At 30.7% G+C, this 27,903-nt stretch overlaps 2 protein-coding genes across 2 annotated transcripts in view; one reads left to right on the top strand and one right to left on the bottom strand.

Moving 5' to 3' along the window:
• The first annotated feature begins 362 nt into the window (after positions 1–362).
• Positions 363–1,307, top strand: LOC129962341 (uncharacterized). The gene has a single exon (XM_056076087.1). It carries the CDS (start codon positions 363–365, stop codon positions 1,305–1,307), a length of 945 nt encoding a protein of 314 aa, XP_055932062.1.
• A 4,058-nt stretch (positions 1,308–5,365) lies between these two features.
• Positions 5,366–27,903, bottom strand: part of LOC129961940 (elongation of very long chain fatty acids protein 4-like) — a 40,788-nt gene continuing 18,250 nt past the window's right edge. The window contains exons 5-8 of the mRNA XM_056075584.1: positions 20,093–20,152; positions 17,005–17,113; positions 11,160–11,296; positions 5,366–5,599 (exon numbers count right to left, since the gene is read on the bottom strand). Coding sequence (XP_055931559.1) covers positions 5,438–5,599; positions 11,160–11,296; positions 17,005–17,113; positions 20,093–20,152 — 468 coding nt within the window. The 3' untranslated portion in view covers positions 5,366–5,437. The remainder of the gene's footprint in view (positions 5,600–11,159; positions 11,297–17,004; positions 17,114–20,092; positions 20,153–27,903) is intronic.

Genomic DNA, 27,903 nt, shown 5'->3' on the forward strand with positions numbered 1-27,903 from the left:
TCGACCCGTTTTTGATGGTTCAGCTAAAGAAAAGAATGTACCTTCTATTAATGACTGCCTCGAAAAGGGACCAAATCTTGTTGAACTCATTCCATCTCTCATAAATCGCTTTCGTGTTGGAAAATATGGAGTGATATCTGACATCAAGAAAAGGCCTTTCTGCAAATTGGATTACAAGAACGAGATAGACCATATCTCAGATTTTTATGGAACGATAGAGGAAAAGAAGGAAATATCAAGATCCTGCAGCACAAAAGAGTTGAGTTCGGAATATCCTCCAGTCCTTTCCTTCTGGGAGCTACATTAGAATTTCATTTAAAAAACGCTCTTCATATCATCTCAAGGAAACAGCCCAGCAACTTATGAGGTTTTTCTACATCGATAATTGTGTTTTCAGCGTCAACAGAAAAGAAGAACTCGCTAGATTTATTTCGGAATCGCAAGCACTATTATCTACTTCCATGTTTGAACTTCGAGGGTGGGAGCATTCTCCTATTCAAGACAAAACTGAAGAAATGCAAGAAGACCGAAAGGTTCCAGTTCTTGGACTTCTGTGGAATTTTCCAAAGGAAACTATATCTCTAGATTTGAAAAGTTTGATAAAAGAAGGTAAGGGACCTATTACAAAAAGAAAAATCCTATCAACCGTTCATCGAATCTTTGATCCGATAGGATTTTCTTGTCCAGTGACTCTAGAGCCCAAATCTTTGTTGCAGGAATGTTGGAAATTGGGGCTGTCATGGGATGCTGAATTCCCTCAGCTGATAACCGAAATATTCGAACTCTGGAAGATGAAGTTACCGAAATTGAATGCTCTTGAAATACCAAGATGTGTACGTGAGGACTTTGTAGAAGATTCTAAATTTTCCATCCATGTTTTCTGTGACGCAAGTCAGAGTGCCTACGCTACATGTATCTTCTTGAGAGCTGAATCTGCTGATAGCACGTCGTGCCAGTTAATACAAGCTAGAAATAGAGTTGCTCCTTTGAAAAAGATCTCTATTCTACGCCTAGAACTTTTGTCCTGCACAATTGGAACTAGATTGGCAAAAGCAACCATCTCCGAACTTGGACTTGAGAACATACCAATCTTCTACTGGTCTGACTCCATGAATGCTTTGTATTGGATCAAAAGAAATGAGAACTGGGCCACGTTCGTTTACAACAGGGTACTGGAAATCCGTAAACTCACTAATCCTGAAAACCGGAGGCACATAAATGGAACATTAAACCCAGCTGACCTTCCATCACGAGGTTCCAATGCAGAGGAACTTGTGAAGTCTCTTTGGTGGAACGGTCCAAATTGACTGCGAATGCCTATAGAAGATTGGCCTGTTTCAGAAACTATGCCAGATTTCGACGTTGTAAACTCCGAAAAAAGAAAATCTATTGTGTCTGCCACTAACACCACGACAGAGCAATTAGAGTACTTTTCTAAGGTATCTTCTTTCCGAAAAATGACCAGAATCACGGCTTGGAGTTTTCGTTTTTATAAAAATACTAAAACCCAGAAAAAAGAAAGAAAATGCGGCACTTTAGATTTTGAAGAAGTAGAGGCTGCAGAAAAGTTCATTTTAAAACAAGTTCAAAGTCAATGTTTTTTGGGGAACGGAAAACTTAACTTACAGACATTCCTGGATTCAGATGGTTTGTTAAGAGTAAAGACTAAAATTTCTCAAAGAAGTGATCTACCGAAATTTAGATTTCCAATTTTGCTGCCTTCAAAGCATGATGTTATCGGAAAACTTATTTTTGAAAAGCATGTTGAACTTTGTCATACTGGGATACAGATTTTGATGTCGAGTTTAAGAGAGAACTATTGGATCTTAAAAAGCAGGAAGACAATACGTCAAGTAATAAGGTGTAATATGCCAACGTTTTTCATCTCGGCCATTAGAAGTAGCAAGTGCTCCACTACCCGAAGTTCGCGTCAGAGATGCTTATGTTTTTGAAGTAGTAGGAGTTGACTTGTGCTGACCACTATATTCGAAAAACAAAACCAAATGTTGGGCTGTACTTTTTACATGCGCAGTTTATCGTGCAGTTCACATCGAGCTGGTAACTAGTTTATCAACAGATAGTTTTATTCTAGCTTTACGAAGGTTTATTTCTAGAAGAGGAAGACCAGCTACAATTTATTCAGATAATGGAACCAACTTAGTGGGTACTTCTAATGAGCTGAAATCAGTTGATTGGGGGAAAATGCAAGAATATGCCTCAGTAAAGAAAATCCTATGGAAATTCAACTCCCCCATCAGCCCCGTGGTGGGGCGGATTTTGGGAAAGGCTTATAGGTATGTTGAAATCTATCTTAAGAAAAGTTCTTGGAAAGACCTCCTTACAGTTTGAAGAATTGTACACTGTACTATGTGATGCTGAGGGCATTATAAATTTAAGACCTTTGTCATATTTAAATTACCTTGTAGCATTAACATCTGCTATGTTTCTGCAAGATGCAAAAGAAATAGGAGTTCCAGATATAGATCAAATAGATGCTAAGAGAAAGAATAAAATATTCTTCTACAGGCAAAAATTGTGTCAAGATCTCAGAAAACGTTTCAGAATCGAATATCTTGGACATCTTAGAGAATTTTCAAATATTCGTAATGAATCTAAAATTAAAGAAGGATTGTTCTCATCGGTGATAGTAACATCAAGCGAATAAATTGGCCTTTGGGAAGAGTCATCAAATTATATCTTGGAAAAGACAAGAAAGTTCGTCTCGTGGAAGTGCAGACCAAATCTGGGTCTTTCCTACGTCCAATCCAGAGACTTTTCCTTCTTGAGATCAGTCAAAGTGAAAAATCTGCTGTCCCATGTCTCCCAAAGAGTGATTCTCTATCCACAATAATGATTCCTGATGGTACACCTACATCTAGTGACTCTCATGCTGTTCCAGATGTGAGCCAACCAAGAAGATCCCGTTATGTCCGGCTTTTAAAGCCCAGTGTTCTTCTGGACTCATTTGTTTGAGTTTCTGAGTTCCTCTACGAAACTCAGAGTTGGGAGAATGTCGGAAACAAGGACTTAACTGGAACCAGATTTGACTGAAAGGAACTTTCCCTTCTCGCCACCAGGGGCTTGTTGACTTCCTCTCGTTTTGGCGGCAACCAACGAACGCGTTTCTGTATTCTCTTCTAATTTGTAAATATATTCTTAATTATGTAACATATAATCAAGTAGCTATAAAATAATCTTCTTCTTAAAGACAAGTTCCCCGTATTAATGAAGTCATAATCACTAAACCTGCCACTAATTAGAAATTCGAGATTTTCAGCTGTAACCAGATGGAGACAACACCATCAATATGTAAAAAAAGAGATTCCCACCAACAAAACAATAAAGGTAAGCGATTGTACTCCCCTATAATTTAGAGATTGTTCGCGTTGGAATAATCTCATTTGGATCAATAGAAAGCATTTTAGAGCTCTCTGAATTGGTTAACTTATTTCTTGCTAAACTTGTATATATAACTTTTTATACTTCTCCTCCCTGCTTCGCTTTCATTCCATTTTCTTCTCTGTGCCTCCTTCTTCGGACGAAAACAGGAGAATTGAATACTTGATGGATATTTGCGTCAAGTTGTAACTTTTTGTTGGCGATAAGTCGCCAAATGTGTCAACCTTCTATACTATTTTCTAATAGTCCAAGAAACGAAGAATTAATACCTCAAAACGCGATAAATCGCCAATGTTTTCAAACTATGTGCATTTTGAGGTTTCAAAAACCTTAAACCAAAAAAACATCGTGTTCTCATATGATAATACTAATTTTGCAGTTTTGATAAATGTCCTGAGAATAACGAATTTTATATTTTTATACAAAGCGTCGGTCTTAGTAAAACTGAATGAAAAAAAAAAACTTAAAAATTTAAACATTACTTTCTTATGAAAACGTGCTATTTTTGATTATTCCATCGGACATTTCAAATTAGACATACCAGTCAACATTCGGTGTTTCTTACTGCCTGATTAACTAAGATTTTGAATTTGTTGCTTTTCAAAAAAAAAAAAAAAAAAAAAAAAAAAAAATCATATTTAAAGCTTTACTACGCAATCGGTTTTCGTCGCAGACAATAAAAATGTCTTTTTTTCCTTTTTTTTAATTTAAAGATTGTGGGTGTGAAGAATATTTCATTGAATATGATTTCGCAGGATTAGGGCGATCAGAGAAAAACTGGTGCTTTCAGCGTGGTATGGTCGTTGGTAGTTTTAAAAGATTTCATAAAAAAAGTTTCATAATTTTTTCAGAAGTATATTTGTTAACTGAAACAAAGTAAAATATTATAATACATGTCATTTAATGTCTTTTGAAAGCAAAAATAAAGCTGAATTTTATGATGATTTGGAGAAATTAAATTGAATAATTCTTTACCATATTGCATAAATTACAAAAAAAAAAAAAAAAAAAAACAACTTCGCAGTGCCCATGTGAATTCAGTACAAAACGATGCTGTTTACTGTACTCATAATTATAAAAAATATCTGATTCCAGCAAAAATGCTTTAATATGCTTGAAGTTTGATTTTTTTCGATCATTATATAAATATATAATAAAATGAAAATAAAATGGTGTAAGACTTCGTTAATAATATTGTTTATGATTATCAATACTTGATGCCTGAAATATTTTGCTGAAGCAGTCAAAGTTCATGGCGAATAAGCTGGGTCCTTAAAGCGGTCAGAAGAATGATAAAGATAAATAATGTGTAATTGAATGTTATTCACTTTAAAGGCCAGATAGTTTGATCTAGATCAAATAATGTGCTAAACGTATAATCTAGAATGTGAAAACATGCACTTCAGAAAGAATTTTTTCAGTTTCAATTTATTAACAATGGATCAAAATTTCGAAAAAAATACAAAAATTGATTTTTAGGTCCTCTTAAAATTAAAAAAATATATATGTTTGGAATAACAAAAAATAAATATTCGTTCAAAGTTTTTGAATCTAGTTTTTAGTTCAAAGTAATTGGCTTCATAAAATATTTAATAGCGCGATTTTCATCCATTCTTGAAAGCTAAGGAAAAAAGGATTCTTTTTAACACCTGCGTAGTCTTCATGACAAATAAAAGAGTGAAGTTTCAGTACTGCGAAATTTACGAGATAATGGAACCAGATACTTGATTTTTTAATTGCACCATGAAGTTATGGAAATGATACCTATTAGGAAAGTTCATGTACACAATGAACAGAACATATTTAAAACAAATGAATTAGCACACTTTTAATGTCTGTTTATGTGATGTAATCATTAACAAGAAATTATATCTCAACAACTTAACTGAAATATATCAACAGTGAACTAGTTGGTCACGAAAGCTACTTTTAGGAAATAAACTCGAATAAAAACAAAATATTTAGAAAGAATTTATTTAATGAAATGAACACACTTTATCAGTGATTAATTTGATTCCGCAACTTGTTTATTGGTGCGTTATTCAATCTTCTTTCTCTTGAAGGAGTTTCTATAGAAAATGATGAAGAGAACAAGAATGCTGACGACGAAAAAAACATAAAATATCTGTAGATTCGTCATCTTCTCGCAGCCGGTACCAACGGATATAATTATATACGCAATCACCAGCAAAAACTGCACCTAAAAAAAGATCAAGTCACTTACTACAATTTTTAATTTTTGAAATGTATTAAAAAATTTTCATACTTTTCAAATATTAACTATAATCTATAACTCCAGAGTATTCAATAACTGTTACGGAAGAAAACTGAATGTTTTTTAGATACCAATCTTGATGTATGTTCACGAGGGATGGTGTTCGTTTTTTTCAAGCTTCGATGACTGAACGTTATAAAGAAACAATATTAGTGAATCAAATGCATTTATCACCGAAACATACGTATAAAAATGGTTGATTTCCAACATAATTCGAAATGAGATTCAGATATGTGTCTGACGGGAAAATCAAGTTTCTCTGACCCCATTTCGAAAAAGAGAACTTTTGTCATTAGTAAATTGACACTGGCCTTACCTCTTCTTTGAAGATACTCACAAGATGAGAATTATTTTGATAACACAGCGAATTCTTCATGTTGGCGCATGCGCGCTCCCAACAGGTCATGTGATCACGAGTGTAAAACAAAAATTCTTCGGCAAACGCCGCACGGATGTCGGCAATAACTAACGTGGGTAATCACAGTGCAAAGTATGAATCGAAACCCACAATAACAAAAATTATTGCTATCTATAATAATGTTTTTGTGTTGTCTTGTCCTATGTCAATAAAAATATAGAAAAACAATAACACTGGTCCGTCATTAATTTATCAAATATACACTGGACTTTAAGCCAGACTACTTCATTCACCAAGAAATCAATTAATATGAAAAAAGATATTCGTCAATGAGCTTCAAGTAGTTTGAAAGAAGAGGAGGAATGCTAAAATTTCAGATAATGAGCTTGTTGACGAGTATCCAAAAATTGCAACTTTGAAGGATGAATGTTCAACTGCGGCTTAACTCTTCGTTCATAGTTGCGACTTATCTCTTCGTTCTTAGCTGCGACTGATCTCTTCGGTTCATTGTTGCGACTTATCTCTTCAGTAAATGAAAATTGAAATAATTTTCAAACTAAGGAAGAGTTTCAAAAGAACATAAAATTTTTATATCACATTTCTTGCAGCTACTTTCAATGAAAATGGAAATCGAAATTGGCCCATCAATATGAAAAATGGCTGAATTTTTCACTGATTATGTCGAAAAATATCCACATTTTTGTGATGAAGCTCTTTTGTAATTTACTTGTGAATATTTTTTCTAGTCCCTCGGAGAAAAAACTTCCCACGTTTATACGAAAGGGTTTCACTTTTTCAAAAAGGTTAATTTATTGCATTAGATTAGATTTTCATTCCCCAACATTACTTTTAACTTTGGATTTACCATATTTAAAAAGCACATTCTTTTTATTATCAATTGTTTGGTAGGCCATTTAATGACTATGTGCTTTGGCATTAGTCGGGCCTGAAAGATTAGTAGATACGCGATTTCTGAGAAATCGTAAGCAAAGTGCCACTGGAAACTGGAAACTAATTAGGTCTAATCCGTAATCCGATGGTAGAGACGATTTTTTTTTTTTTAACAAAGCATATTACTAGATATAAGGAGGTTAAAGTGAAAAATCATTGTGAATAGACGAGCGCCAATGAAAGTGGAAAAATGCGGGCGATGAATTAGTATAAGTTTAAAACAATAGTTGAAGAAAAGTCAAGTAACTTCGATAATGTTCAAGCCACTCATGAAGATGGACTAAGCATCGTTGAAGCTGGCTTGAAATGCATTGATCAGCACGAGGAAGCATCACATAAAAATTTGAAACGTTTCTCAAAATGCGATGCACAACAAGAAAATATCAATCTGCCGGAAAATAAATTACGATCACATACGTATAAAAAGTACTTAAATGATATGTATTACCTTACAATAGTTTCTTGGGTGTCTAAATTCTCATATACAAAGAGAAACTAGAGTAAATGGAACACATTCGACAACCAAAGTTTGACAAAACGTTTTTGGAGTTATGTTTGTCTGGGTAAGCAATAATAATAATAGTTCAATTAATAATAATTGAATTATTATTTTCATTGCTTTGACAGAGGTAGATGACACGTAGTCTTTATTTTTGTCGATTTTTGAGTGAAATCTATTCACAGGAAATTTGTATGTCCGATTGCACTTCAATTCGATAGCTCCATAACTTAGAGAGTTGCTTAAGTAAAATTTGGTACACAGTTTTATCACATGAAATATAAATTCGCTTCAAATTTTCAACTAATGTACCTACGAGCTAACCTCCAAATTCGTATGATACCGTTGAGTAATACCGTCGCTTCGAAAAATCTTTTTTCATGGGTTCAAAAACATGAAAGTCACAGAATGAAAAGTCTGGACTACAAGGAGGGTTATCTCACACTTTCTGCCTAAAACTTTTTCAAAGGACCTCACGTTTGTTTTGCTGCATCCGGCCATTCATTGTCGTGGAGGTGCACAATGCATTTGGAATGTTTACGTGGGCATCAATATTTAAGTAATTATAGCAATATTTTTAGTGCTTCACAATAAGATGCATAAATTTCAGCAACCTTGGGCAAGAACTCAGCACACTACAAACGTTCTCTTTGGAAAAACAGCATCATTATCACCTTTCGAGTCGCGGAAGAGGAAAGTTTCCAGTTTGGGATTCCAATCACAGTTTTATCCAAAAACTCATTTTCTTCCTCGAGCACAACTCATCGAGCACAAACTTCATGAAATTTAAGCTGATCGGCAATAATTTTATGCACATTTCCATGAGAAATATCCAGTTCAATTCAGATTTCATCTGTTTTTATGGGTCTGTTTGTAAGAATAATTTTATGCGAGCAGCGAGTTTCAGGATTTGTCGCAGCTGCTGATTTTCCTTCGCGATCAACGTCATCATTATCTGTACGTCCGTTCACAAACATGTTACACCACTTTGCGATAGTTTGACATTGCATTTTCACTATATGGTTCATGCAACTGCTGAGAAATTTCAATTCAATTAGGCGACACTATATATACAGGATATTGCCGAATTCGATCGACAAATTCTGAGAGGTGATAGTAGGCATCAAGAGGATGAAAAATCACCATACAACATAGGGTCCCAAATTAGGTTTAGTAGGTAAAAATTGCAAAAATATAGGGAGTACAAAAATTGTTGGAAACTGCAAACAGTTAATAAAAAATTTTAAGAAGATGATTTAACTATGATTTTTTTAAAATTACATTCTTAAATTTTTTTTCTTGTATGTAACATACCAATTTGATGATCCAGGGGGCCTTATATTACTGAAAACGAGAAAAGATACTTAAATTTATACTTTAATTTGCTATAAGCTTACTTTTATTTGCTATAATTATACTTTTATTTGCTAATTTATACTTTAATTTGCTTTAAGCATGTAGTGAGAAAACCGAGGAATTTTTAAGATATTGACGAAAAACTTAAATGGGCGCCAGAAAACATCGCTGCAACGTTGGTACCGATGTTTGCAGAGGGTGTTCCGAAACTCGAAAGATAAATTTAGAACGGTGATAGTAGGCATTAAGGAGATTAAAACTTTTCAGAAAACATACGGTCATAGGCAACTTATTCAGTTAAAATTGCAAAAATAGACGTCAAGAAATCAAAGAACCTGGCAAAGAGAGTAGCCCTATGAGTGTGGGGATTAGGAACAAGATAATAGAGAAGAAGAAGCCTTTTCGAATGCAAATTTTTCACGCGTTAGAGAAAATTAAAAGCAGCAAACAAATATTCATTAATGGGCACTGCAGACTTGTTGGCCGTTAAACTTGATTCACAAATATGACAGATTTCACGAATGCTATTAAAATGTGCTGCTGTAACATCATGCATTAATCAATTGTTCTAACGTACAATTGGCGGTAATCCCTATAGTAATCCGGAGGAACTTGCTGTAAGAAAACAAGGTGAAAGGTTCGGGCAGAAGATGTAGTCCCAATAGATAATATCCGGTAATCCCTTTCCAGATGTTAATATTACACTTGTACATTCGACGACATAATGATATGGGGATTATCGAATGACTAAATACTGGCTTTGTGCCTATTTAAAACGTCTTCTCTCGTAGAGTAGGATTGATTTGAGATTAAAATTCTAGATGAAACGTATGCATCTTCCTGTGTGTCCTCAAGCATCCAGCATGCGAAATCCACCAGCAATTGATAATAATCATTGCATTGAAGTCGGACTTTCTGTTACTGTAAAGGGTTAATGTTTTCAGCATGCATAACCTTATTGTTTTGTATCGAATAATCAGTTCAGCTGCAACTGATCGTCTTTTTGTAGATGGAGCATCGACAAAGCGCTGTTTTCTGTTTCAAGTGTGCGCACACTGCGTTCTTGTCCTGAATTTGGTCTTGGTATTTTGAAGAATCCTGTCTCCCATAGCTGTGGATTGATGTTTGCAAACGTGGAAAGGTGCGGACAATGCCAAATCGGATATTGCTCTTGATATTCTCTGTGTTACGCGTCCATTGCCATCCGCTCGACCGTAAGTTAATTGCATATCCGTATATTCTTCATTCGTGAAATCTATCATGCTGTTGTGGAATAAAGTAAAACGACCATCATTTCTACAATGTTCATTAATGAAATCTATCTCTCTTTCTTTGTTTTCCTTGAACGAATGGATAATTTATACACGAAAAGGCTTTTATCTTCTCAAATATTTGCTTCTAATTTTCGCATTCATAGGAGCATTCTCGCATTCTTCATCAGGCGCATTCTCTTTTCGACGTCCGTTTTTGCGATTTTCATTTAATAAATGTCAACTGCGACCCTCTATTTTATGTTAATTTTTCATCTCCTTAATACCTACTATCTCCACTCAGAATTTATATTTCGAATTTGGCAACACCCCCCTGCTAATAATGGTACCGATGTTGCCGCAATGTTTTCTGATGCCTGTTTCAGTTTTTCTTGAATATCTTAAAAACTCCTCAGTTTTCATAGCACATGCTTATATCAAATTAGAGAGTATAACATTTTCAAGCTTTTATTTTGCTTCAAGTTTTAATATTACTGCAAATAAGAGTTCTGAGGTGAAACATAATTATTAATTAATTAATTTATTTTTAAAATTTCCAGCAATTCTCGCACTTCCTATATTTTTGCTTTTTTTACATACTTAACGTCGTTTGAGACCCTATGTTGTATGGCGATTTTTTTTATATTTTTGAGGCATACTATCACCTGTTTGAATTTGTCGGTCAAAATTGGCAACACCCTGTGTATATATATATATATATATATATATATATATATATATATATATATATATATATATATGGTTGTGATTGATTTTCATTAAATTTACCGTTGGCCAGTGACTTCTTGATCAGAAACTGTCGATTGACAGTTTTAGACGCAAAAATTCAAAAGTATCAGCGCTGTATATGGTATTTTTAGATCAATTTTTTAATGTCCATGAGACTAAACTGATAAAGTATTGTGATGAAAAAAAAATAACAACTAAAAATTGTTCCATATATTAATAGATCCATATAGAATTATTTTATCCGTGAAATCGTAAATGCTTTTTTAAAATTCATATATATATATGAATGTAATCAATTAGAGATTTGAGACAAATACTTACAATTTGTATTATTGTTAGATATCTTTTCCACCACAAATATTTTTGTATGGACTTTCCAAAAGCTGATAAGCCATAATAAAAGTACATGATGACGTGCACAAACGAATTCAGAAGCATGCTGATGATGATAAAGAAAACTGAAATGAAAAAGAAAACAAATGACAATTCATTATGCAGACTTCTATAATTTTCTGTTAATAATTTTTATGCTTTTCAAAAAATAGTATAGCTTCTACTCCACGAAAGGTTTACTTCAAAAAGCAACACGTGCAATAAATGTCAGACATATTCAAGATATTAAACTAATATCTTAAATCATTCAAAATACGATGCTGAAATTGCTGTTGTACAATCTTTTGAAGAAGAAGACATGCACAGCTTTTTATTCCAAAACTAATTATCGTACAATAAAACTGCCGGTGTAGAAATATGTTTTCTATAAGGATGTGAAATTGCTTCCCATTTAATGGTCATCAGCATATTTGGATTTAGTCCAAGTCAATTTTTTTTTCAAGCAGTTTCGAATAGTTAAAAATGCATATAACATTTCGTTTTTTTAAGTAAATAGCTGATGTTTTATAAGTAATTGAAAGTTTGAATTATTAATGATAAATGAGTTTCCTCATTTATTTCAATACATTTAATAATATAATGATCTTACAAATAATTCTTAATCTGCATTAAAATACTTAATAAATAAGATAAAAGCCATGCATTTTTAAAATATGGAAGTATATTTTCAATTTTTTTGCTAATTTTTAATTTTTCAAATTAAACATTCTTGAAAAGAAAGTCATACAAATTTCATACCAATCAAAGGAGCCAGATCTAAAAAAGCATTGCCCCAAATTACATTTATTTCTATAAAATATTTTTTTATTTATTTAATATTTTTCAAAAAACATTTGGTTATATAATAATAACCAAAAAGTTTAAAAGCAGTATAATTTTTTTTTTGTTGGGAGTTAAGTGGGGTTGCAAAAAGGTTCACTGGACGGAAGTAAAAATATCGTTAAAAATGAATTATAAACAAAACATTTCTTTTATCGCAGCTTCATATAAAGACATTTTTTTTTCTTTTCGATGCTAATGTTAAGGTGATGGAAAAAATCAATTCAAACAACAAATTCTAAACTGGCTACATTTGAATAGAAGATTCGCGCCAAAGAGTGCCTACATTTTCCCCAAACCTGATTGGTTCAAAATAATGAAATTCTTATTGTTCTAAAGTAATGATGTTCAAAGCTTCAAAACTCGGACATATTTTGTTTTAGAAGATTGAAAGATATTTTTTTATTTAAAAATTATTGCTTAAATTATGTTTTATTGGATATAATTTATATGACTTTAACATTGTATAAAATGTAGAATTCATAATTTTTCAGAAATGTATCTATTGAGTGAAACTAAATAAAATATTATTAACTATATTTAGAGCATTTCTTCAACTGATAAAATGATTCATATAATTTTAGAATTCATAAATTAGATATTTTGAAGTTCCAAATAATGTAAAAAAAATGTTAAGCTCTAATAATTTTAAAGTCATGATGAGAAAAGTTTGAAATTTCGAATATTTTTAATTAAAAAAAATTAAATACAAAATTACAAAAAATAGATGCATTTTCCCATTTTCCAATATATATATATATATATATATATATATATATATATATATATATATATGTATATATATATGTATATTTCAGAGTTATTTACTTCTGGCCAAACCGTCTTACAGTAAGACAACCACTGACGCAGATATGCACTCACAATTATCTTTATTATTAGCTGAGATTATTTTATTATTAGCTGAGATTACTTTATTATTATCTGAGTGTGTGTGTGTGTTGGCGCTCTACCGAATATGCGTAAGAATTTGTGCTAACACATTTAACACAATTGTATCTAGGATGATGAAATATGCTCCTCTCATCCTTTTTTAAAAAATTCTATTTAAAATTATTAATTCAAAATTAAATGGAATTTTAATGATTTTTCCTCCAAAATTTCCGAAAATATCAAAAAGAAAATAATTTTCTTTTTGATATTTTCCATTTTTCCATCAAGCTATTCTTTTCGATGATTTAACTTAATTGTAGATAAAATATTTTATCTTCTTTTAATGAATTCGAAAATATTCTATAAGCATTAAATAAATGAGTATTTTAAGCGTATTCGACAACAATATATTTAACTATTGTAAAAAAATTCAAAAATCGTTTTCAATATTGCTGCAAATATACAATTCTGGTTTCTAGTTTCATTATTGAATATGAAGGTATGACGACATGGTCTATTATTCCAAATAAGTAGTCATTGTTTAAGGGGGTCCAGGACACATTTTGAAAATTTTTTCATTAATTAATTTAAAATTTTGAAATTTTTTGTACTGATTAACCATCTTATTAATAAGCAAAATCACAACACAAAAGTTTTCAAATTTTTTTTTTTAAATTTAAAATTTAAATTTTTTTTGAAAAAAGTGACATTGTTTTAAATTGATATAACTCAAAATATTTTTGATCAATTTTCAAAATTTTTTCATTAAATCAAACACAAATATATATTCTTTCATTTCGATTCGGCAATTTAAAAAATATTAATTTTAAAAAAAATTAAAAAAATTTGAATGAAAATTTTGAAAAAATCTTGGGTACTTTTTTTAAAAAAATTCATATCTTGAAAAGTAATTTTTTTAAAATTTGCTGAATCAAAATTAAAGTAAACAGTTTGAAAAGTATGTGTTTCAAATTTCAGACCTCTATCTTTATATGATCTGGACTTATATCAATTTGATCACAACAAATAATGAAAAAAAGCAACATGGTTAAAAATGCGTTTAAAGTTTTAAAATAAAATTTATAAGAATTAAAACTATTTAAATACCTTTAAAAGTTTCCAGATGCATAAGAGACACCTCCCTTCCTCACAAGTGTTTGGTTTAATTTAATTTTTGCAAGTTCAACCGTTTTCCGATATAACTTAAAAGTCTCGGTCGACTTAAATAATGCCTTTCGGAGATGTCGCGTTTGCACTTTCTTTAACATACTGAGAGACGATTGGCATGGGGAAAGGAAATCAGAGTTGAACATACTTAAAGTTGAGGGTTTGATTCCCTTATTAAAATCTGTTATTCCTCTAGCCGCAGCAATGTCAACTCTAACTTTTGAACCGTTCATATTTTTGGGACAACGGGTCCAAATCATGTTGTGCAGAGACTCATTTCTGTTTTGAGTTTCCCCTTTTGAACAACGCTCTAAAAGACTATCCAAGGCCAGTCTTTGAAAAATAGGCATCATTTTCACAATTATATTTTCACGCAACGGGGTTTTTAAAGCTTTTTTATGTGCAGCAGGTTTTTGATTTGAAGCAATGGCTCGTTGATAAAAACACCAAGATTCTTTTCCAGCATTGCAAGTCGTATGTTTTGGTTTTGAGTCTGTAGAGCTGCAGTGTTGAAGAATGGCATAAATATCCCTTTTCATAGCTTTAACGTTGTTTTTATTTCTTATAATTGAATTACGGTAATACCTGGTAATTTTTTTTATTGTTGCGTCACTTAGACTGCCATATTTCTTTCCACCGAGTGTAAATCCTCTTTTCTTTTCAGCATCTACTAAATTTCTCAAAGCAGTCCCCATCCTTTTCCCAACATGATTTATGCATTCTATTTTTTGTATCGAGACTTCCTTACCATAAACATTTGAAGCTTTTAGCTCGAGGAATGTTTTAGTGTCTCCATCTCCAACCAGTTCCACGTATCGAAATCCTAGTTTTTCGGAATTCTTCCATAATTTCAAAGCCATATTTACCTCCATTCCTCCAGAAGATCCAACGTAATTAACATCACAAGATGGAGCATGACCTTTTTGCCACACAGCGAATTCCGGTGAATCTTTACCTAAAGCTTTCTTCGTTTGAATAAGTGATTACAAACTTTCGATGAAACCTGGTGATCAATTACATATCCGGTCAGCACGTCGATCACACACCCCACAGCGTAATTTGACGTGTGACCTCTTTTATGCCAAGTAGCATCATAGCTTACAGCTATATCCAAAATATTAGATGAAGATTTGGATAGAAGGCCATGAACTTCTTTAACTGTTTTTAAAGTGGCCTTCTTTTGTTCTTGAAAGTTTTCTAGAGTAGAAGAATGAAAAGATTTTAAATGTCTAGTGAAAGATTTAGAATCCATGCAAGGCAAGTTCATTATACAAGAAAATTTTTCAAGTCCTGCATGTCCTTTTCCCAGTTCAGTCATAGCAACCACTGTTCTTCGATTAATATCGTATGAGCTTTTCTTATTTTCAATCACATTCGTAGAAGAGTTCTTTGAAAATTTAAAAAAACAGTTCTTGCAAGTTACATTTATATCTTGGGCCAAACCAAACTGTTTGCCAATGTGAAGTTCTAATGTATTCTGTTTGCAACAGATACAACAACAACTTAATAAAATATCATGCAATACAGACTGTTTTAAAATGATGTAATTTTCATTTACTTCTTCAGGCAAGTTTTTCTTCACTGGAGAAATTATGTTTCGCTCATCCAAACGTTTAACAACTTTGCTTTCAGCAGCTACCAAAGTATCACAATCCAAGTTTTGTTTTCGATTTTTTTTCATGATTTCAGACCGCAAAAGTTGAGATTTCCTTTTTCTACCCATTTTAACAGCTTATGAAACCAAATAACTGCGTAAACTTTCAGAAAAAATTAGAAGAAAACAAACTTTAGAGCAGGGAACTAAAAAGCACGTTGTCTCATGAAATGTAAACACAGAGGTTCAAATAAACACTGAATCTCTTCGTTTCATTTCATTATTGAAGGAGTTGAGTTGTATACAAACTAAATCTAGGATTTAAAATAAATTCTTTAAAAATTTATTTCCAAAAAATCAAAAATTACGCTAAAACAACGCCAGGAAATGTTTGTTTACATTTAAAGAGATGAAGTTGCCATGGCAACGCCTTTTTGACAGTTGGAATTTCAAAGCAGTGGTCAACAAAAATTATGATATCTCCCGTTCTAATTAAGATAGAAACATGATTTTAATGTTATTTTAGGCAGAAACGCATGCAGGATTTTTTCAGCTAAAAAAAAATTTCGAAAATTTGACGATTTATGTGCCCCGGACCCCCTTAAAGTGTGCTTTTGGCATCTATTTGAAATTTTAATGCTCTTAACCTAATGTTTAATGTCAAAATTAAAAAGAATTTTTAAAGAAATTTAAAGGTTTTTTAATTTCGCTCATTTTTAAACATTGCTGTTTCCTAAATTGAAATTGGAACGATATTATAAAAACAATATTACGATAATACATAATAATATTTTAATAATATTTTCTTTCATTTTATCTTGCTTTTGTCCTTCTGTGTTTTGTTATTATTTATTATACTATTGTACCTGACAACCAGTTTTATTCTGTTGCCATTGAGTTTGTCTTTTTGTGCATAGCTGCGTGTCAATAGTTTGTATTCTGTTTCTATGGCCGCACTATGCTCCAGTCATTTTTTCTCTCCATTGATTTAAGCACCGTCCTTATCTTTAATGTGAAATTAAACTGTTGTATACGGAAGAACTCTCTAGTTGTTTTCAGACCAAAGAGATAATATATAGAATTATATTATCCTTCTTATTACACGAAAGTTGCCATGTTGTAAACTTTTGAGTTTTGGAATAAGTATTGACTTGTTAGTAAAAGTAAAAGTGGAACTATGAAACACTTGCGGTTTCATCATGAAAGTACAAAGTAAGAATACTACATATAGAACTCTGGGTATCAAGTAAAAAATCTGAAAAATAAGTTGATAAAAGAAAATTAAAAGACGTAATGAAGTACTTAGGTCAGGTGCTGCCCCAATCCAGGTAACTAGTAAACAAGCGACAATGTGATGGTAAACATGAAGAAATGATATCTGATTTTGCTTCTTGCGTAGCACAAAGAAAATCTGAAAAGTGGTAAATTAAAATTATATAGAAATAAAATAAATTATTCAATAGAATAATTGCAAATTTTTTAAAAGGCACTTTCCGAATATCTCATTTTGCACATCTGAGTTTCACAAAAATGGAACATTAAACAATGGATTTAATTATTCCTGCATCTCTCTTGAGTACACAGATGTGATTTAGAGAACAAATATTTCTTGCAGCATTGTATATATTACATATTATATATATTAAATGTATAAAGGAAAGAATGTATTGGTAAGAGGACAAATTCTTGCATTTAATAGATTCTACTCAGCTTATATTACAAGCTGTTTCGTTGGAAGCAAATATGAGTCGATTGTAAACGTAGAAATGATTCTTGGGGTTTATAATTAATATAAAAAGCGCAGAAGCCAAATTTTGTAAAAATATGTGTAATTATATTGCGTTGAACATAAAATAGTACACCAAAGAAGGTCCTTCTGTGTTACTTAACGTTGGTAAAATGGATTTTTAAAAATGAAACAAAACCTTAGTAGTATAATTAATTTTATTCAACACTCATTCCGGTGAAAGGAGATTAGGTATAAACAGAAGCTTTTAAAAATGATTTTTCTTTTATCGAAATTTGAATAACAAATGACATAATATTGCCGAATGTAAATCAATACTATTATTTCATTAATATTTCAGTTATAAAAAGGAAATATTTTAGGCAATCACTACCTGTCCTAATATTCCTTAGCTGCTCCTAAAATGTTTTGATTTAAATTTCTTTTATTGATGTTAATTGTTAAGTTTATTTAGAATTTTTTATTATTTTAAACAATATGTTTCGTTAATACTATTTAATTATTTATTATTTAATTTTTGTTGTTAAGCTATCCGAACTCGTTAAAAAGGCCTATTTTCACTAAAACTGGCATTTCTTAAAAATCCTTTTATTGGATATACTAATCTTGGAGCTATCCCAAACGGGTTTACTTTTATCTCTACCTTAATTAGAAGTCAAGATATTAATATTTTCGTAATAATCGGTAAACCGGAACTTGGCATTTAAACAACCGGAATAACCGATTTCAAAGGCTGAAAACCTGTTAAAAATTTGTATAAACAGAAATTTAGTTTTAAATATAATTTTAGTAAACTTTTAATGAAGTAATTAAACTAATGCCACTTTTGGAAATTGTGTGGAAAGCAGAATTACTGATGTTTTTACTGACAAATCGCAAAATTATAACGGAATTGCAATTCGTAGTAATGTAAACAATTTGCAACAAATGCAAAGCGCAGTCATTGCGTCCTTTTTTCGTCGCTGCTCAAATGAAAAGCAGCCTATGCATGGTCAATGCCCAACTGGGCCCAACAGTTGGTGCATTGGTGCAAATTTCAAAGAGCTGCATGTAATAAATTAGATTACAGCGACAAGTCAAAGGGACTCCCACAAAATATTTTGAATGTCATAAAACTATAATGCATGAAACTGTGTGATAAAAAATGTAAAAGAAGTGTTTGCACGAAAAACCGTAAAATCGCAATGAGAATTTCTACGGTGTTTTGTGGAAATTTGTACCTAAAGTTTCTGTTGAGCTCCGAACCATCAGATTAGGGGCATTTATCTCTGTAATACATTTTAAAGAAGGTTTTATAGGATTACTGAATATCCTTAAGGTTATTAGAGTGTATCCTAATGCAAAAGCAGTTAGAGCATTTGCTCAGTTTGACAAAAACAGAATAAATGAATCTAGGCGACATTCACTGCCAAATGAAAAATTGCCAGAAAAAAAAGATTAAGAAAAGGAAAATTATTAAACGTTGAGGAGGAAAAAGGTATAATCTATACATATGGTGAATTTTAAGTATGTAAATTCATAATTTATTATTAAAACCTTTTACTATATACTTTAAATGGATTTTCTCAAAATCGATTTTTACTTATTTTTTGCTCACTTCAAGTCAAATAACTCAAAATATAACAAACATATTACTATGAAATTTGGTGGATTTTTTTCTTTGTACTATTTTCCAGGGAATGAACTAAAAGAATTTAGATTGAGTGAATATTTTTTTTTAAATTTACAGTCTATTGTTTGAATAATAACGTCATAAATTTACTAAAAATGTCATAAATTTTCGACAGGTTCTAAATTTTTTAGTTTATTATTATAACCATAAGCTTGTAGTTCATTCCCTAGAGAAAACTACGTAGTTTATTTTGGCGTAAGTTTTTTTCAAATGAGAGTAACAATTTTCGTTGTAGCTACTTTGAATTTTTTTTTTTAAGATTTCGCTTAAATTTCTGCTAATAAATATCAATTTTCAAAAATTATTAATTTTTATTTCAAATTTTGACATTTTATTGCTAATCATGAATAGTCTTAAACCCAGAAATATTGTTAAAGTATGTCTACACCATGTGTTTCTAAAACGTTGTTCCGAACTTGTTCGGATACCTTCACAAATAAAAATATTTTATTTCAAATTCTTCTTTAGTCATGTTTTGTCGCTTCCAAAGGAGAACTTCAAAAATATATTTTTCATTAGAGTAAAGTTACAGCATACGACTGAATAAACTGGAATTTAAAGTTATAAATGAATTTAAATTAAAAAAAGATTTCAAAAAAGGAGAAATATGTATGGATGAACCTTTATGCTACTGTTGTATATACTGAAATAGCCCCTAAACCGTTTTCTTTTATATCCTCAGTTATTTTGAAATGATTTGTCTTTTATCTGGGGATTCCTCATTGTTCAGAATTATTTCAAAAATTATGAATCGGGGATTGTAATTGAAAAATTTCAAAATTACTCAAAAATATTTTTTATATGATTGCAGTTTGCCTACTTTTAAAAAGGCATGTTTCCAAGTCCAACAGCGTATCTTCCTAAAATCTTTTATAGATTATGGCAATAAGAATTACCCGAAGAATTATTTGACAAACTGAAGAAAACATTGGAATCATTGATAATATCATTTTAGACACATGAATACTTACCGTATCAAATAAAGCTAAATATTTTTCAAGAACTATATTCCATAGTATAAACAGTTTACCCTGAAATAAAAATGCTTTGGTTAAAATTTTTATGTAAAAAATTATATTAATGAAAAATAATGCTTTGTTTTGTTCCCTTGGACTGTAAGAAGAAACATTTGCGCCATATAAACGTTGATCTAATTTACATTTAATCATAATTTCCACATTTTCCTGCTCATATTTGAACACTAAAACATCGAGAGACAGAATATTGTTTCTATAAGTATTGAGTTTTATAGTTTATTAAATATACTCGAAATAATATAATACACACATGAGAACTCAGTCTGCACATCTACCAATCTCTCTCTCTCTCTCTCTCTCTCTCTCTCTCTATATATATATATATATATATATATATATATATATATATATATAAATAGCTGACATTATAAAAGGTATTTCACTTTCAAGAAAATAGATGGCGCCAGTAAATTAGATATGGAAAAAGGTTTGGCTCTACTAAATCGTTTTCTACAAGATAATTTAAAAAAATAACAAATAGTTTTCAAATATGAATTTTTTAAAAGTGAAAGCACATTCTTAAAGGCTGCTTTTCATGTAAGAAACATGCCGATTTGATGAACCAGGGGGTCGTAAATTATTGAAAACGAAAAAGTAGTTTAGAACCCTTATCTTCAAAAATATTTAAACTTTAAGAAAAATATAAGTTTGAAAATATGAAGTATGTTATACTCTTTAATTTGATATAAGTCTATAGTGTGAAAACTGAGGAGGTTTTAAGATATTCAGGAAATACTAAAGTGTTTGCCGGGAAACATTGCTATAACATCAGCACCGTTGTTTACAGAGGGTGTTGCCAAATTCGAAAGGTAAATTTAGAGAAGTGATAGTAGTAGGCATTAAGGAGATGAAAAATTATCATAAAAAATTGGGTCGCAGGAGACGTTTATTCTTTGAAACTCGCAAAAACAGACATTGGAAGAGACAATTAGCCTGGCGAAGAGAATGGCCCCATGAATGCGAGGATTTGGAAGAAAGTAGTCGAGAAGAAGAAGCTTTCTCGTATGTAAATTTTCCATGCGTTACGGGAATATAAAAGTGGCAAGCATTGCAGAATTTATAATTCGATGCGTATAAAAGCAGTTTGTATTCATTAAAGAGTATTGCAAAATTGATAGTCGATAAGTTTCATTCATAAACAACGTGTCAAATTTCACGAATGACGAATATTTGGATATGCATTTAATTTATGGCCGAGTGGAGGGTGATGGACGCCTAGCACAAAGAATATATCAAGAGAAATATACAAGTAGGCGTTGTCCACATCACAGCATCTTGGTAAATATTGATGGACGGTTACTGGAGACATTATCCATCAAAATAATGAATCCAAAAGCAGGGTAAGAACGCAGTGTGCGCACATCTGAAACAGAAAAACGATATTTGAAGCATTTTGCCGATACCCCATCGACAAGCATGCGATCAGTTGCAGTTGAATTGGGTATTCGGAACGCTGGATGCTTGGTGCCACACAGGAAGATGCACTCTTTCCTGCAAGAATGTTATTCTCAGATTTTATCTCCGACCTGTTGATTGGCCACCACTTTCCCCGGGCCCCAATCCCTTGGATTTCTTATTCTGGGCCTCATGAAATCTCTTGTTTATCAGACACCTTTGGATACAGTGGAAGATCTCGTAGCACGGATCGTCGTCACTGTTGGAGAAATCGCAGGATCAGTTGGTATGTTTGAGCGCGTCCGGCGGTCCTTTAAACGTCGGTGTCGGTTGTGTAATGACCTTCGCGGCCGAAGCATTGAGTAACTTTTATAAAAGTTTCCCATCGTCTCCTCTCATACTACAGTCTTTCTTATATTAAAATGTCTGTGCTGCAAATGTATGCTGTATATGTATTCCACCAAATAAATTTCCACCATCTTTTGCGACTTTATATTTATTTCTTTGGAAATTCTTATCGCCTTTTTGCCTATTATCACTTCACAGAATTTTTTGGTAGAATTTTGCAATACCTTCTGTAAACATCGGTGCCGATGTTGCAGCGATGTTAACCGGCAAACATTTTAGTTTTTTTTTTTTTTTTGAATATTTTAAAACCTCTTCAGTTTTCACACCACAGGCTTATATCAAATTAAAGAGTATAAAATTCTTTATATTTTCAAGCTTTTATTTTTCTTAAAGTTTTAATATTTTTGAAGATAAGGGTTCTAAACTATTTTTTCGTTTTCAATAATTTACGACTATCTGGTTCATGAAATCGGCATGTTACTTACATGAAAAATAGCATTTAAGAATGTGTTTTCAAATAAAAAAAAATCATTTTTTATCAATTTTTTAATTTTCCAACAGCTCTCCAACACCCTGTATATATATATATATATATATATATATATATATATATATATATATATATATATATATATATATATATATATATATATATATATATATATATATATATATATATATATATATAAGTAACCAATCTAAAGTAAGAAATATTTTGAAAATGAAAACGAAACGATATAGTTTCGGAATCGCAACTAAAAATAATTTCTTATTCAAACTAAAACCAAAAAAAGAACAGGAAAAACTTCATAGTATTTAGAGAGAGCAAATGCAGCTACTTCTAAAACACAGATGAATTGATACAAAAGTATTAAAATCAAGTTAATAGGAAAATCAAATAAACCAAATAAAAAAAGAATCCAGCCTGAAGACTTTTTCATTTGTCACATTCAAGCAGGGATTCAAAAAAAGGGATTTTTTTTTCTGTGACGGAACACAGACAAAAAGTCTAAGAATGATTACTCGTGACCCGACAATCCCTTGTAATTAGGCCTAAGAGATAAACCATTTTAACAGAAAGGACAATACAAAACAACAAATTAGAAGAAAATAACCACTAATAAGTAAAAATACAATAACAAAATAACAATAAACACTAAAGCACTTAAACCACTAAAGGAAAACAAAAAGTAAAGCACATAACAACAGCAGGCAAGAAAATTTTAAGCTATCGATTGTAATTCCTTGTGGTTCCCGCTTTTTAAAAACACAAAGCTAACGTATTAAAGGTAAATAATGATTGTAGTCTCCCAGCGCCATCTATTGAGTCATCTAATATGCAAGGACAGTTCTATTTTTATTTTACATAAAGTAATAATCCCACATCATACCTTGTTTAATAAGAAAGTTGACATTACAGTAATTTTTCGGAAATTCAATTTTAATTACATTTTTAATGAGTTTATTTGATGCATCAATATAGGAATTTTTGTTATTGCAAACCCTTTTGATCCTGTTAGCTTGTGAAAAAATTAGATTTTTGAAAATTTTAGAGTTTAGATTCGAATGATAGTTACATAGTTTTGTAATTTTAAAGTTGAATTCATCCCTTATATCGTAGATACCAACTATTGTTTTATCATTAGCAATTTTGATTTTTAAATCCAGAAAGGTAGCCTCAAGTTGATTTTTATTTGTTTCTGTTAGAATTAAATTTTTGGGTAGCAATTGGTATTGTCTATGTTAATCAAAAGTAGGTCATCAATATACCTCCACTCGTTTATTAAATTATATTTAATTATTTTATTCTCTTAGTAATGTAGGAAAATATTAGCTAAAGCACTTTATAACGTTGTTCCCATTGGAATGCCCTTTACTTGTTTATAAAAATTGATTCCATTAAAAACGTAATTTTCAGTAATATTAAAATTACATAAGTCTAGCCAGTTATTTTATCTCTAGCCAGTTAGTTATTTTCAAAATAAATAAAACAGATTGTTACTGTAATAAAGAAAACTTTAAAGATTTTATAGATGTCGAGAAAGGTCATATTATTACAGGTAATTTAAAAATTATTGAATCCAGAGGAAAGAGGAACTAAATTTAGATTAAGAGAACAAATAAACGATAATAAAATTTTAATTTCTATTGGTAAATATTTGGAAATTTTTGTTGCTAAATTATCTAGAAAATACCATTGGCCTGCGAAAGGTTTCGGAGAATGGAAAGTGAGAATTTTATATTAAATAAAAATAAAAATGAATACTGATATTAACAGATCTAAAGAACGCGGGATTTATTTTAGCAAAACATTAAAAAACGAAATAAAAAATTTAAAAGAAAAACTTGTTATTACAGTAATAGATAAATCAGCAAATAATTTCTATTTAATTTGTAAATATTATTATAAAGAACTTTTAATTAATGAATATAACTCTAATGAAACTTATATTTTAAAGAACACCGGGAAAAAGGAATTAGATAAAAGAATGCTAGCTTTCGCAAAAAAAAAAAAAAAAAAAAAAAACCCTCAAATTAAGACTTACTCTTTAAACTATCCTTATTTATTCCCAACAGTTAAATTTCATAAAAACCATTAAAATTCAGATTCGTGACTTGTAGCACTGGCAGTTATAATTACTATATAACTTTAAATATTTAAGAATTAATTAGAAGAAGAATTTAAGAATTAAGAGATTTAAATATTTAAAAATTATCCTTGACAAAATCAAAGATGAAGACAATTTTATAATTTCTAGTAACAAATAAGTACTGGATTTTCTTAAAGATAACAACATTAATAAAATAAATACTTATGGTTTCGAAAATTTATACACCAATCTACCTCATGACAAATTAATAAAGGTCTGTACCTTTTTATATGAAGAATATTTAAATGAAGATGTTTTCCTAAAAATAACTGACTAGAATTATGTAATTTTAATATTACTGAAAATTACGTGTTTTATGGTATTAATTTTTATAAACAAGTAAAGGGCATTCCAATGGGAACAGCTTTCTCAAGTGCTATAGCTAATATTTTCCTACATTACTATGAGAAAAAAAAATAATTTAATATAATTCAATAAACGGGTGGAGGTATATTGTTGACCTGCTTTTGATTAACTTCGACAATACTAATATTGTTACCAATTGCTACCCAAAAGATTTAATTCTAACAAAAACTAATAAAAATCAACTTGAGGCTACCTTTCTGGATTTAAAAATCGAAATTTCTAATGATAAAACAATGGTTGGTATATACGATAAAAGGAATGAATTCAACTTTAAAATAACAAAACTTTGTAATTATCATTCCAATCTAAACTCTAAAATTTTCAAAAATCTAATTATTTCACAAGTTAACAGGATCAAAAGGGTTTGCAATAACAAAAATTCCTATACTGATGTATCAAATAAACTCATTAAAAATTTAATGAAAAATGAATTTCCGAAAAATTACTGTAACGTCAACTTTTTAATTAAACAAGGTATGGTTTGGGATTTATCCTTTACCAAAAATAAAAATAGAACTTTCCTTGCATATTAGATCACTGAATGGATGGCACTGAGGGACTACAATTATTATTTACCTTTAATACGTTAGCTTTGTGTTTTTAAAAAACAGGAATCACAAGCGATATCTTAAAAATTCCTTGCTTGCTGCTGGTATGCACTTTCCTTTTTGTTTTACTTTAGTGGTTTAAGTGTTTTAAGTGTTTATTGTTATTTTGTTATTGTATTTTTACTTATTCGTGGTTATTTTCTTCTAATTTGTTGTTTTGTATTGTCCTTTTTGTTAAAATGGTATATCTCTTAGGCCTAATTTCAGGGGATTTTTGGGTCACGAGGAATCATTATAAGACTTTTTGTCTGCCTTCCCTCACAGAAAAAATCCCTTTTTTTGAATCCCTGCCTGAGTGTGATACTTGAAAATGTCTTCAGGTGGGATTCTTTTTTTATTTGGTTTATTTGATTTTCCTATTAACTTGATTTTAATATATATATATATATATATATATATATATATATATATATATATATATATATATATATATATATATATATATATATATATATCCAATTACATTCTATCGAATGGCAACGATCGAATTTAAACAAACTATCATATGAATTTCAAACTGCTTACTATTTTATTTATTTTAGTTTTTAGATACATTGAATTCAATACTTTGAACGGCAAAAGCATTTTTAGAAATGCTCTGAAGAAATTTCACCGTCTCGCCAAAATTCAGTTCGGTCAGAGGAAAGAAGATATGCTGAAATCGAGAAACATACTTCAAACAGTAATTTTAATAGAGCTCAAAATGCTTTACCATCGACAGATAGGTAATCGCTATTACATGCAACAGAAATTGATGTTCGTATCTTTGAAAACAATTATTTTACGAAAAAAATAATTATTCTATTTTCTTTCAAAAATCATTCTATTATCTTTTATAAATGAAAAATTCCATTTCCTACAATTTTTCGCATAAAGTTTAATTATATTTTAAATTCAGTTTCTTACGGTATGCCTAACAGTGTTTGTAAATGTAATGGTGAAATTCAAACGCATCCATTAACTCCGTAGTAAAATTTCATCTACATTTTATTCCTAATAATCTACATTTTTTTTCAGTAAACTGAAATTCAATTGAATTCATTTTTTGTAATTTTATCAAATAACTGGTGAAATTTTAAAAAAAACCCTCCAATATACGCCATATTAATCCATTGAAACGCCAATAATTTAGACGAACAAAGTGGTCGTCAAAGCCAGCTGGTTTAATAAATACAACCAACGCGTTTGTGCATAATCGCGCTTGGCAAGGATCTACTGCGTGTATTTTAAATTAACGAAATGAGTTTTATTTATATTCGAGGAGTAGTCATCACTAAATTTTTTTGCATATTGTCGTCTAATGAATATATTCATGCATTTTTACTGCATGCCAACATTGTATTTACGAACAATAATTTTAACCCATTAACCGCTGGTGTTGCGTTGACGCAACGGCCAATATAAATAAATATAAAAAAATAACGATTAAGCGAATTTTTGAATAAATAACAGTTTTATGTTCAAGAATAGCACTACTAACAAATCAGTGAAAAAATTGTCTTCAAAAAATTATTTTACACCTAATAATCGATGTTTTACTTTAAGCATTTTTTTTGTTCAAATTTCCAAACTCGGTTTTTCTTAGAAAAATTAAAATTAAAAACAAATTGGGGTTTGGTTGTGAAATACATTAGTCAAGGTCACTCTTTGTCAGTACATTCCACAAATCAGGTGTTTCTGTGGTGAAGGGGGGGGGGAAGTAAAAACAGGTGTTGCGTTCGCGCAAAGTTAGCGGAGAGGGGGTAAACTGTTATCCTTCTTGAAAGATTTCATTTCAGTACTTTGCGTCTTATTGGTAGCAACTTTTCTATCCTGTGTGGTTTAAAATGCTTAGAACAAGATATCTTACGTTAGAAGAAGTTTTGGAAAAAATTTTCGAACAAAATTCCGATGACGAAGATGCAGATGAGAACGATATTGTATTCGTACCTCCAGAAACAGCAGATGCTAGTGATGAAGATGAAGGTAAGGAAAATATTTTAAATAACAATAATGAAGTTTTACCTAGAGATACTAAAGGGGAAGTTGAAGTTCATGTAAAGAAGTTAGATCCTCCCAAAAGTTCTGCTATAAAAACAAAAAATAACAGAAAAAGGAAGAATTGCGATAGGCAAGAAAGGAACCAATTGATAGGCCTCAGCCAAAAAAGGAAGAAAACGCTTCAATTGATAGTATGAAACAAGTCATGGAAGATAAAACTAGAGCAGATATTTTCAATCTTTTTTTTCAATATGAAGAAAATAAAAATATACTTGTTGTTCGGTGGAACGACAACTCTGTTGTGACAATAGGTTCAACGTTTGGAAAAATTGAACCACTAAAAAATGTTTCTCTATACTCTAAAAATCAGAAGAAGAAAATATTAGTAGCCCAACCT

This window comes from Argiope bruennichi, chromosome 2 (genome assembly GCF_947563725.1).
Source record: "Argiope bruennichi chromosome 2, qqArgBrue1.1, whole genome shotgun sequence".
Classification (NCBI taxonomy): domain Eukaryota; kingdom Metazoa; phylum Arthropoda; class Arachnida; order Araneae; family Araneidae; genus Argiope; species Argiope bruennichi.

Coding starts and splice junctions, on each gene's coding strand:
- LOC129962341 (XM_056076087.1), top strand. CDS start 363: ATGAGGTTTTTCTACATCGATAATTGTGTTTTCAGCGTCAACAGAAAA.